Genomic DNA, 12,727 nt, shown 5'->3' with positions numbered 1-12,727 from the left:
GAGGATCATGGTTCATTTTAAAGTTTTGGAAGGCCTTTTGCAAGGAGCTTGTCATGGAGATTCAACTAACCTCTGGATATCATCTTGAAGCCAAAGGTCAAGTGGAACGGGTCAATCAAGAGTTAGAAAAGTATCTTCGTTGCTTTTGGGAAGAAGAGAGAGGATGTGTGGATCAACTCTGAATGGCAGAATTTGCTTATAATAATTCAAGGAAGGATTCCACGTCCATGTCACCCTTCTTTTGTAGCAGTGGTTTTTACCCTCGTTTTCTTAGAGATTTAGTTCAAAAAAGACATTCGCAGTCCGGCTTTGGAGGAGAGGTTGCAGACCATTAGAAATGGATTAGAGAAATTATCTAAATCTTTGCAGTTGAGTAAGCAAAATTACAAGAAATTTGCTGATAGAAAACGTAACATCAGTCCTGAGAATGAGATTGGGGATTTGGTTTGTCTTTCCACCAAATTTCTTAGGTTAAGGGTTGAAATAAATGTAGTCCTCAATGTGTTGGTCCTTTTGAGGTGGAAAAGATTGTCAATCCTGTGTCTGTAAGGGTGAAGTTGCCAAACAGTTTGAAGGTACATCCCACGTTTCACGTGTGTTTACTTAAGCCAGTAGTCAAGGGTACCAGGTTCAGTCCGATGCCTCAGGAGATTTTTACAGAGGGGAATTCTGAGGAATTTGAGGTCAAAACAATTTTAGATTCTAGGTTATCAAGAGGAAGAATCCAGTATTTTATTGATTCGGTGGGATATGGACCTGAAGAAAGATCTTGGGAGTTTGCAGAGGATGTACATGCACCAGAATTGGTCATCAAATTTCACAAGGAAAATCCTTTTAGCCTGGCCCTGAGGGGATAAATGGGTCTTTATTTTTGATTCCTTACATTAGAATATTTTTGATACAGTAGTCTTTACTGGTTAGCTTAGTTTTTACTATTTAAAATGCCTTAACACCTATTGCATTTTAGGAGGATTCCCCAGGCCATCATGGAGGACAGGAAGCTGGGTTTTGATTGGACTGGAGTAAGCAACAAGGTGATTGGTGGTGGCAGCAGCTTGGAGGTTGTTTGAGAATTCTAAACTGCCTTTCATTGTCCTCCTTTAAACAGGAAGGTCCTGTTTCATGAACACTTAATGTAATTCCCAATTAGTACCTTTATTTTAAGTCCTGATTGGTGCAGAAAGCTGGAGCAAGCAGATCTGCCCAACATGCTGTGAAATTTGATGGGATCGCCGCATATTTTTTGTGTTGGAAAAGACTAATCTTGAAGAGCAAGTGTGTTTAGTTTCTTCAGTTCAGCTCTTTGCTTTTGAAAAGTTGGATAGTTTAGGTATTTAGTTAGGAATTGGACATTAGACTTCAATTACTTACTGAGCCTTTTCATTTAGTTTCTGATGAACATTGAAACTAAAGTTATGGATTTCTGCAGCGTGTTTGTTTCAATACGCAAACCGAACGTTCAGTTTTAAGTATGAGTTGAACATTGGATAGCGCGTCAAAGTCTCAGTCTCTGAGACACTATCAGAGTCGCGCATGCGTTTTCAGCATATCATTTCTTAAATTGCTGAAAGCGCGCATACTCAAGGGAGTAGTGTTTGATAGCTCCTGAATTCATATCACGATCCGTGAAACGCATGCGTGTCGGCACTTCACTACTTGAATGCTGACTGTGCGCAATATAACGAGAGTAGTGTTCCCAATTTAAAGAAGGGATTTACCTGGTAATGCGCGGCGGCGAACCTTCCAGTGTATAGCGTTCGATCGCCGCTCGCATGAGTTAAGGAGAAGTGACTCATCTTGATTCTATGTTTCTGAACTTCAGTGAGTAAGGGTTCAGTGAGAGAATAGAGTCAATGTTTGCTTCTTATTATTTGGGCATGTATTGAATATTTTAAACTGAGTATATGCCCGGACAATTGAGTAAGGAAGTTGGATTAAATAAGGTTAAAATTCAAAAGGAGAATTGAACTGAATGTTTGTATACATGAGCAAGAGCTAAGACTTTTGGAATGCTGATAGTTGAGTACTTCAACAATTTCGAATTGAACCAAAGTACAGGAAATTACTTTTTAAAGGGGCACCTGCTGAGTTCAACATTTGTACTGGATAGAATAGCAGTATTTAACAGAAGATAAAGACTTCTTCATCATTTTTCACATGAATATAATTGAATTGACTAGGAAGTCTAAAGTGAATTGCTGAACATTACGTCTTCCAGATATCCAGGAAGACAACACATGTATTAAGTGATACAGGGAAGTTCATTGGGAAGAGAGTGTCTCAGTCAGGAGGGTTTTAACTTCTTGCTTTGTCATCCTCTGCAGGTGGAGCTTGGCTGGTTGATGAGGGAGTGAGCGACCTGTTTTCTGTTGCTTATTTTATCCACTTTTCCCTTTCCCTTGGGGGTGTTGAGACTTCTGCTGTTTCTAACCGGCAATAGACTACACACTCAGAAGGGACTGTGGGGCTCAGCAGCTTCCGCGGATCAAGATTCAGGACCTGACAGATACATTGCTTTTATACGTCCTTGACCTCAAGTTGAGGCTTTCGGCACTCCGTTATTACACAAGCACAATGAAATAACAGTTCTTACAATTATTCTCGAGCCTCTCTGGCCCCAAAGCAACTTGTCAGGCATGCTCTGTGCACTGCCCTTCTACAGTTCTACGACTGCCAACCTTAACACAGCTTCCACAACACCTCGTGCTCTCCAAGTCCTATGCACAGACCTAATGGTTGACGTCACCACCTCACTAAACAAGGTAGTGCTAAAGATCACTTACACCACTCACAATGCTAAGCTCCCACCCACAAACATTTATAAAAACCCAACATGAACCCACAGCTGTACTCCTGCCTGCTAATAGCGGATACCAATATTCATTGTGTTCAATCTGTATCTGCAGCATCGTCTTGCAAATAAAATGCCTCCTTGAGACTTAATCAGACAAACACCTTCCCGCAATCTAGGCCAGCTCTCTTTGCTAAACCTTACATGGGGATACCATCATCTATGACCTGAGCTAAAATGCCCAATCTACAGGGAGTCCTCTATTAACAGAACTTCTGTTATCTGTGCCCTTAAGTTAATAATCTAGGTTATTCATCAGAACCTTTTCCCTTAAAACTGAATGTGCCTTAACCACAAAAATGACATCTACCTCTGCTCCTTTCCCTACTATGATTGACAATACTCAACACTACTAGACAATGCTCAACAATACTTCAGAGATATTTTACAATGCTCAATACCACCCTTGCACCACCCCCTTACTTTCCAGCTCCCCTTAGTTGCTGTGTGGCTGAGTCAATACTTACACTCTATGATCCAGTGGTGCTGTTCAGCTACCGGGTCTCTCAAAGCTGCCATGCCACCCTTCTGGTCTGCTGGACTCCTCACGGATCATGGGCAGGATATTTCCAAGCTGGCTCCTGACGCCCTTTGTATGGGGTGCACTTCCCCATCGTCTCGGGTCCCGCGAGGTGCCCTGCAGCCATCCAGGTGCTGTGGCGGGAGTGGCGGCTTTATGCGAACGAGCATAGCCAACCGATCCTCTGCTACCAACTTGTTGGAGAGGACCCGGTATGCCAGAGGTCTGGGGGGTTAATACAAGCTCACACATTCAGCTCCCAAGGGCCCAACAACCCTTCCCCCAGAATAAACAGAGGACGCAGCCAAGGGCAAGTTAGAGCTGTTGTGTGTTACAAAAACCGACAGGGATCATACAGGACATTTGCAAATCTCAAGAGTCACAATTCCAACAAACATGTCACCCCTTTTTGATGTAGACAGGTGTCAAAACCTGGGCCCTACCCCACATATCTATCACACATACTCATTTGCTGTTCGGAGTGGTAGACACTATGTCTAATCGCCATTCTAAATTGGTGTGCCGCCAATGATCTTTGTTTAAATGCCAACAAGACTGAGATCCTCCTCGTTGGTGCACCCTCTCCATCCTTTCCCCTCACTCTCTGGCCGGCCTCGCTTGGCCCTCCCCCTGTGCCTACCTGCAGAACTAAGAACCTCAGCGTCATCTTTGACTCCACACTTTCCTTCTCCACACACATCTCTGACGTCTCTAAAAAGTCAAACCTCTTACTGCACCTCCTTAGAGGTACTCTTCCTTTCCTCTTCTTCCCTCAGAAGCTCACTGTCTCCCAAGCTCTGATTCTCTCTAGGTTGTACTACTGTAACAGTCTATTTCTAAATCTACCTGCCTCCACTCTCAGCCCTTTACAACTAATCCAGAAGAGAACTGCCAATCTTGTCCTTGGCCTCAAGTCCAGGGATCGTATCTCATCAGCTCTGAAATTCCTTCATTGGCTCCCAGTGGATGCAAGGATTAAATTTAAAACTCTTTGCATTGTCCACAAGGCTTTCTGGGGCCTGGGGCCAAAATACCTTCAACTATCCCTCCGTAAATACCTCCCCTCTCGAGCCCTTCACACCTCTACCTCTAACTCCCTCAGGGTCAGTCGTTTTTCAAAGAAACAAGCTGGGGTTAGTTCTCTGTCTTCGGGTGGGGCCTCCCTTTGGAACTGGATCCCTGCCACCTTGAAACTTGAGGAGAACCATCTACGGTTCCGGAAGCTCCTCAAGACCTTCCTCTTCGCTTCTGCCTTTGCTCCGCTTCTCCCCTGCTGATCTGATTTCTCTCTCTGCACTGTGCGCCTGGCCACCCTCTGTCCTTCGGGGCCCAGGTACCTGCTCACCCTGCCACCCTCCTGCACTGCCTCCAGGCTATCCCTTGCAATGGGGCCTGTATTCTGTACCCATATAGTCCCCCACCCACTCTTCTTCTGCACGTATCAGATACACCCTATCTGGATAACCTAGCACTTTGCCACTTACCGGCTGCACTACCACTGTTTTATCACTTTGTTTATTTACTTATTATTTATTTTGTTCTCTCCTATGCTCTGCACTTTCCAATTTCTCCCCTCTTCCATGCACTTTCCCCCTTTCCCTTCCCCATGCACTTGTGCGTTCTCAATGTCACTGGGCCTAGTAAGATCATTGTTTTTGTTTCTCTCCTGTTTCCCTCCCTTCGCCTGGTCGTGCTCTGAAACACCTGTGTACGAGTGCGATATAAATAAAATAACATATCATATCATACCATTGAAGCACCTGTATTCATAAAGACATTCACTGGATAAGGTTGGAATGGCTGTCTGAGGGAATACCTCTCTGAATATGTGTCAGTCACTAGTGCTCCTGGGGGTTGTCCAAATAGTGAGTGGCTTTGTGCGTTCTTAACCCTTCCAGTCATCATGTGGCGATGAGAGGGGAATTTCTGGGACCCTCTCTTCACCCTCATAAAATGGCACCCTACATTCTGCTCTGCACTCTGCTCCACCCTGCATTCCGCTCTGTAATCTGTGCTACCCTCCATTCCACTCTGCACTCTGTTGTACCCTCCATTCCGCTCTGCACTGTGCTCTACCCTCCATTCCACTCTTCACTCTGTTGTACCCTCCATTCCACTCTGCACTCTGCTCTGCCTTGCATGACGCTCCATTCTCGGTTCTGCTTTGTCCACAACCGAGAAGGCAATAGGAAGCAGAACTTTGACACCACAATGGCGTCACTAGCTCATTCTACAACCATTTATAATATAATAAGTTAATTGTGATGTCACCACTAGAGGTGCATGAGGAACAAAAACTGCAAGAAGCTATATATATGATAAAGTACTTTCTAACATATGTAGTAAGGTTAATGCAATTCACCAAGGGGTTTTGTGACCAGATAGGTGTGCAAGGTAAAGTCTGAGCTCCTTTATGAGGTCGCGGAGCTCTGAGGTGCCTTGAAATATTTGCTTATGGAAGGGAGTATCTTATTTTATACGATACATGGTCACCTTCAATACATAGGGCCTCATTCCGAGGTTGGCGGTAAGGGGTTAACAGCGCCGGTAATGGTGCCAGTGCCGTGAACCCCTTACCGCCGCATTACGAGGTACTTTAGCAGGTCCCACTAAGGGCGGCTGGTTTTTCCAGGCACCCTTAGTGGGAGCCGCTAAAGGACCAGCATGCTAACAATGGGCCTGTTGTAAGCATGGTCCCCATTCCTATTGAGCCCTATGGAGCCTCAAATGGGAATGGGGATGGGTTCCCTGAATGGGGAAATACCGGGTCCTCCAAGGTTGGAATGGCCTAGTAATTCCCCATTCTGGGAACCTCGGACCCGGCATGCGGTAAGGGTGTAGCCATGGCGCTAATAGCGTCATGGCTACCGCCAACCTTGTAATGAGGCCCACAGTCTAGAACTTACGGTGACGTAAGAGATCTTCCAATTTTTAATATGTACAATCTGTTTGAAAAACAATCACAAATGTGCAGCTTGCAATGAGTTGCAAATGCGTATTCTAATCAGTTATTAATTAAATACCATTTTTGTGTTTTACAATAATATGTAGCAGGCAGAGTTGCTCTTGTTTACTAATCTCCAGATGTCCACTAAATGAACATAATGCCATAAATGTCTCATTATCGACTAATAAATGTGAGTTGTCACAGGACGTTAAGAAGAAAGGAATCTGGAAATCTAATCAGACCTTTGATTAAGAGCTCTAGTGCAAGGGGGAATTTTGCTCTGTTGTGACCCAAAAAGCAGCAATCAAAACTTAATTTTAAGAAGCTATTATGGCGAGTAGTGATACTGCAACTAATCTGCAATAAAACATGCTGTGCAGTTTTTGTGCAGGTTTCATGTATAATAATGACATTGGGGGTCATTCCAAGGTTGGCGGTAAGGGATACCGGGCACCGGTAAGGAGACCGGTGCCGGTAATCCCTTACCGCCCTACTACAAGGTCCTTTAGCGGGTCCCACCAGTAACGAATGGTCTGGCCAGCCGTTGTGGACGGGACCCGTTAAGGGACCAGGGCGCAAATAACGGGCTTGCCATTCGCGAGCCCGTTATTTGCGCCCTCCCCATTCCCATTGAGCAAATGGGAATGGGGAATGGCATTTTCAATGGGGACTTACCGGTCCCGCAAAGGTCGGACTACACAGGTAAGTCCCCATTGAACTATATCGGTGCCGGACCCGTTATTGATGGCAGTCATGGCGCAAATAGCGCCATGACTACCACCAACCTCGGAATGAGGGCCTTTCTGTTTTGTTGGTATCATATGTACACTGTTCTTCTTACTGTTGAGCAAGGCGAGGATGAAAGATCCTGAGTGGGTGATGTAGGTTCAGCCCATCTGTAAGCAGAAATTGTATATTTATGTCTCGGGAGGATAGCTCAGGGGCAACGTGCTTGCCTTGGAAGCAAGACGACACGGAGCACCACAGGTTCGATCCCTGGGTTCATGCTTAGAAACCTCTGGGTATTAAGTGCGTTATAAATAACCTATCATATCATATGATATCAAGACCTGACTCGAACGTCTATACATGTTGGTAATGGCCTGGGCCCGAGTTAATAGACCTGAGTGAAGCAACTACGATCAGTGGGCCGTTATCACCCGTTGCAGCCTTCTGAACTTGGTATTATTGCTATTAGAACCCTGTGGATGTGACCTGCGTCAGGGGTGTTGCCAGGTCTGGAAAAGATCAGGGTCTAAGCTAATGGTCGCACTATGGGCTTGGTAGCATTTTGGTTAAAGCACCTGAACTTCTATCCGGGGCTACAACCGGTGGAGTGTGAACCATTTTCTACTGCACGCTCACCCAGAATGTTGTTGCTGTTGTTGCTCCCTCTCCCTATGTCCAGCCAGGTCACACCCGATTGACAGCCCGCCCACCTACAACAGCCACTACGGTTACAAGAGCTGGGAAGCTTACTCCAACCTGTCCTACTACACCCGAACGCTTCCTCGTGTGGGAAACGACTGCCCGACTCCAATGGGAGTGTCCGGTAAGTTCACGCCTGTTCACGTGCCAGCCTCTCAGTGCAAGGAAGGGATCCGCTGTCGAAGCTGGCATGATCCGGTTAGCACTGTAATGGTACCACTGGGAATGGGCATGCTTGTCTATAGGTGGGGTTGTGTGCAAACTCCCTCGTGTACCTTTTGGACTGTGTCCCAATACCCCAGCAGCTGTGATCCCATATATAATCGCGGCCCTGTGGTTGTCCACGGCATCCTTATATTTTTTTATATCTCCTTTATTGTCTATCAGTCGGGCCGAGAATTATATTTTTTAAGCCTGTTATAGATTTCAAAAGGTTTAGGGCCTGCTGCAAAAATCTGTGCATAGCCTATAGGTCACAGGCTAGAATCTCGGCTCTGCTAACTCCGTTTTTTATTCTTGTGAGCTTCATCGAATGAGCGCCCATATGTTGCGTAAGAATAATATTGGAATCCATGTTCTGGGGACCACTTGGTTTGTGGTTTGTAAATGGTTAGCATTACTATGAAAGGGCCTACTTTTCACTTTACTTACTGGGGTCCTCGGGCGGCCCTGCTCCTCTTTGCAGCTCGCCCGCTCACCTGCCGTCTCTAAAGCACATGCCAAACGGTGGCTTTTGGAAGATTATGCAATCTTCTCTCTAACTTATTCAATTGGCTTTACTTAGTGATGGGTCCCCCGTGGAGGGAGCGCTCCATTAATTGGCTGTGACCAGCCACGTGCTGTGACCATGTGCTCGCGCGGCGTGGATGTGAGTGAACGGCATTGCACGTGACTGATCACTAATCCCACGCCTCTGGATTGCAGGAAAGAAGGAGTTACCCGATGCCAAGCTCTTGGTGGAGAAGTTCCTGCTCCGGAGGGAGTTCATCCCTGACCCCCAGGGATCCAACATCATGTTCGCCTTCTTCGCCCAGCACTTCACCCACCAGTTTTTTAAGACGGACACCAAGAGAGGGTCCGCCTTCACCAAAGGGCTCGGACATGGGGTAAGGAGACAGACATGGGAAATGCTGACATCAGTAAAACATTCTCATAGCATCTGATGGCAGTTATGCATTCACAAGACAAAAAGAGAGAGCTGCCTGCATTATCCTGACAGGGCTGTGTGGGGCAACAACATATAAGGTGTGGGGCAACAATGTGTGATGTAAAATTGAAAAAGCCCTGTCACTAAGGGTAAATACCTGATCACTGGAACAGTAAGCAAAAAGTAATTAATCCTTATGTTCCTTAAGACACTGCTTCATTCTCGCCTATGAAATGAATCAATGTATTCAAAAAACATAAAACATTACATACAAAATCGCAAACAAAGTGACCATGTGCTATTTAGAGTACAAATACACAATACAGACATACAAATGCAAATGCATGAAATCATTTCATCAAAAGACACCACAATGTCAAAGTGATCTGTTGCAATTTAAAATACAATGCAAAAACGAATAAAATGCATTGCAACACGACAGGATACAAAACATTGAGGAACATCTCGATTCTAAAATAAAGAGAAGCGGGTCTGCAAGGAGTCTTGCATTATAGTGTTCAAATTCATAGACCATTCGCAACGTCTGACATGTTCGATTCCAGACAGAAAATGGTCAGGATCGTCTTCAGATCCAACAACAATTATGTGGTGTATACCACCTAGAATACATTTCTTGAAGAGTGGAGTTTAATTGGATCGGCAATCATTTTTAAATACACAATAATCACCACATAGTAATATCTTACCAGTCTCTCAATGTGAGGCAGTTATGGATTGCCAGGCCAATCAAGTCAATTACTGCCTCCTGTTAGCGCACAGTCTCCAGCTTTACCCTGATTTACTCAATATAATTGTGTCTCAGTGTATATCCAAAACATTTTACATTCTTCCACGTCTGCTCGTACAACCGTCCCCAGGACCAGAATGTGGACTCGTAAGGTGAAGCGATAAATCTCTTTTAGAACCAATATTATGCTCTCAGTGACTATCACACCCGCGCATACACACATACACGATGAGGAGTGAGATCTGATGAGTGTGGAGGATGCATTAGAGTGGGAAGAACAAATGAGGCATAATGAGGAGAAATGAGGATGCAAGCTGCTACTCCTCCACACACTGCTACATTACTGATTTGTCTAGCAGAACACCCGCCTTAACCTGCTGCACTAATATTTCGACAGGTTGACCTAAATCACGTGTACGGCGAGACTCTTGACAGACAGATGAAGCTGCGACTGATGAAGGACGGCAAGCTGAACTATCAGGTAGACACCTGCTGTGGAATCCTGCTCCCTGGGTTTTGTTGCTGCCTATTTGTGTTTATATAACAATATCCACCATGAGAGGAAGATAAGAGGAACATTGGGCTTTTGAACAATTAGACTGGGAAATTATCTTTTCTTTGTCCTAACCCAACCCCTTCAAACTTATTAATAAATCTTTTACTATGTGCTTAATATCGGGACTGGGATTTGAACCTGTGTCGCTCTGCATTTTCTTGCTTCTAAGACAAACACATTGCTCAATGAGCTATCCTCCTGGATTTATAACTGGAGTTAGCACCTGGCAGACTCCCAGGACACCCCTCGTGTTTTGCATATTTAAGTAACTTTGTGTGTCACCCTAAATTACTAGGATATTCCAGACGTGGACCCCTTGCTCACTATTCTTAGAGAGGCACAGCTCCACCCTACTGATGAGGTCCAACCAGACCGAAACACGTGTCTGGGGTTGCTGTTGGTACTCTTGTTCAGAGGAGAATTGTTTTGGATTTCGGTGCTGGACTGCCCCTGGGCAGGACAAAGAGTGATATGTTTGGGACATATCTCCTCTGTGAAAGATAGTCAGTTAAAGACTCTGGGTAAGTCTCTCGTAACCGGGACTACTGTCCAGCAGAGGGACTCCCAGGACCCCCCCTTGTTTTAGCCATTATAGACTGCCAGGCAACCAATCAGAATGCTTTAATTGTGGTCTGTAATCTTGGGAATAGACGCCATCCAAGAATTCTAACTCTCCCAGCAGCCACTGCCTGCCTCCATTGAATCCAGCTCCTACGCTCACATACATACCTGCCTCAGATAGGCTTGCACCATGTTTTTGCCTTGCACTTCACCCCTTGCTGAGCTTCGGCGTCTAATTCTGGTCATCTGGTGAAAGATAAACAGGTGGAGTGTGAACCATTTTCTACTGCACGCGCGAACCTTCAGCTGACCCACTGTTACACTGATTTTATTGAAAGAGGAGCCCGAACGCAGTGTTTGTCCACCTTACTCCGATACATATCATGGAAGGGGGTGTTTTAAAATAGAAAAAATACTACAACCCTTGAGCTTGGTTGTCTCCTTTTGGAAAAAAGCTGTGGCTTTTTTATATATTTCAGCTTCGCTGCTACGTTTTCCATCCCTGTGGTGTGATGCAGGGACATTAACACAACCCACTGGGCAACTATTCTTCTTTGTCAAACAGATGTTTTTTTTTATAGTCCTGCTAGGAGATGATACTCTTGCTTTTGATGCAGTATTTCTTAATGGATTATACTATGCAAGGACTGAGGTTTTTATGCAAAATAATCTAAGATCTTCATCTAAGGCGTGATGTTCCCGGACAGGAACATAGACACTTATGGAAGAGGGGAGATGCTTAGCTAGGCAAGAGACGAGATTTTGACAATGTTTTTGCAGTTAATGCTATTGTCTTGCAAGAGATGACACATATTTGGATTGATTGATGTGTTTAAAGAGATAGAGTACTTTTTAAAGTTCATGGTGTATTTATGATTACAAGAAGACATAATCAATTTCAAAATCATCTGACATAAACTAGATAGCTCTTCATAACCGGGATGATATCATTTTTGAAGCAGTTAACTTATTCATGAAATAGATGATCATCACTTGTTGAGGACTTCTTTTTGACCACATGCAACTTTTCCCTCAATTTTGTGCAGATGATCGAAGGGGAGATGTACCCACCGACCGTGCAGGAGAGCCAGGCGGAGATGATGTACCCACCACATATCCCAGAGAACATGCGCTTTGCCGTTGGGCAGGAGGTCTTTGGACTGGTTCCGGGGCTCATGATGTATGCCACCATCTGGCTCCGGGAGCACAATCGGGTGTGTGACGTCCTCCGGCAGGAGCATCCAGAGTGGGACGATGAGCGCCTATTCCAGACTACCAGGCTTATCCTGATTGGTGAGCAGAAACTTGTTTTTAAACTTTATATTACACTTTTGGTACCTTCTTTCCTCCTTAATCCTCATTTAAGTACGGTAATACACATTGATATCCATGCAGGTCAGGGCAGAGCAGTAACGTATTTCAGTAGCAGCAATCTAGTCTATCACATTAATTGGCCACTTTGCAAGTTCAAGGGGTACGCCTTGAATGGAACATTTGGAGCAGCTATTTTTAAGAGCAGAATTCAGTGTCTGAGCTGAATAAGAAACAGCGCAGTGCTCAGCCTTTGGATAAAGTTTTTGGAGGGTGCATTGATCAGTGGCGTGTTAAGGGAGTGGCCTGGGGTGGCACGTGCTACCCCTGGAATCTGATTGGCTACCCCAGGTTCCACCCCATTATCCTAAACTATGATCATTATGTGCGTCTGCGCTCATACTTCATGCCACCCCTGCATAGGTCAGTGCCCCGCTTGGGCCAACCCAGTCAAAAGAGTCTGGATACGCCACTGGCATCCATTTGCATTTCTAGACAATAGTATTCTCTGAAGGAGAGGAGGAACTGGCAGAAAACTCACCATTTCCTTACTTGAGAGGTCTACAATTGCTTGGATAGGCGCATGTAGCTGCAGGGTAAACAGAAGACACCTGGTGCTGACACAGTATTATATGAATCTACGCTGCAAAAGGGACAC

General features: G+C 45.1%; 1 protein-coding gene across 1 annotated transcript in view; it reads left to right on the top strand.

Annotated features, from left to right (window-relative positions):
• LOC138558672 (prostaglandin G/H synthase 2-like) overlaps positions 1-12,727 on the top strand; it is a 101,074-nt gene that overhangs the window by 51,098 nt on the left and 37,249 nt on the right. The window contains exons 4-7 of the mRNA XM_069642674.1: positions 7,727-7,870; positions 8,671-8,852; positions 10,039-10,122; positions 11,805-12,051. Coding sequence (XP_069498775.1) covers positions 7,727-7,870; positions 8,671-8,852; positions 10,039-10,122; positions 11,805-12,051 — 657 coding nt within the window. The remainder of the gene's footprint in view (positions 1-7,726; positions 7,871-8,670; positions 8,853-10,038; positions 10,123-11,804; positions 12,052-12,727) is intronic.

This window comes from Ambystoma mexicanum, chromosome 1q (genome assembly GCF_040938575.1).
Source record: "Ambystoma mexicanum isolate Mex_15411 chromosome 1q, UKY_AmexF1_1, whole genome shotgun sequence".
Classification (NCBI taxonomy): Eukaryota; Metazoa; Chordata; class Amphibia; order Caudata; family Ambystomatidae; genus Ambystoma; species Ambystoma mexicanum.
The sequence above is the reverse complement of the archived record's forward strand: the minus strand, read 5'-3'. Positions and strand labels throughout refer to the sequence as shown.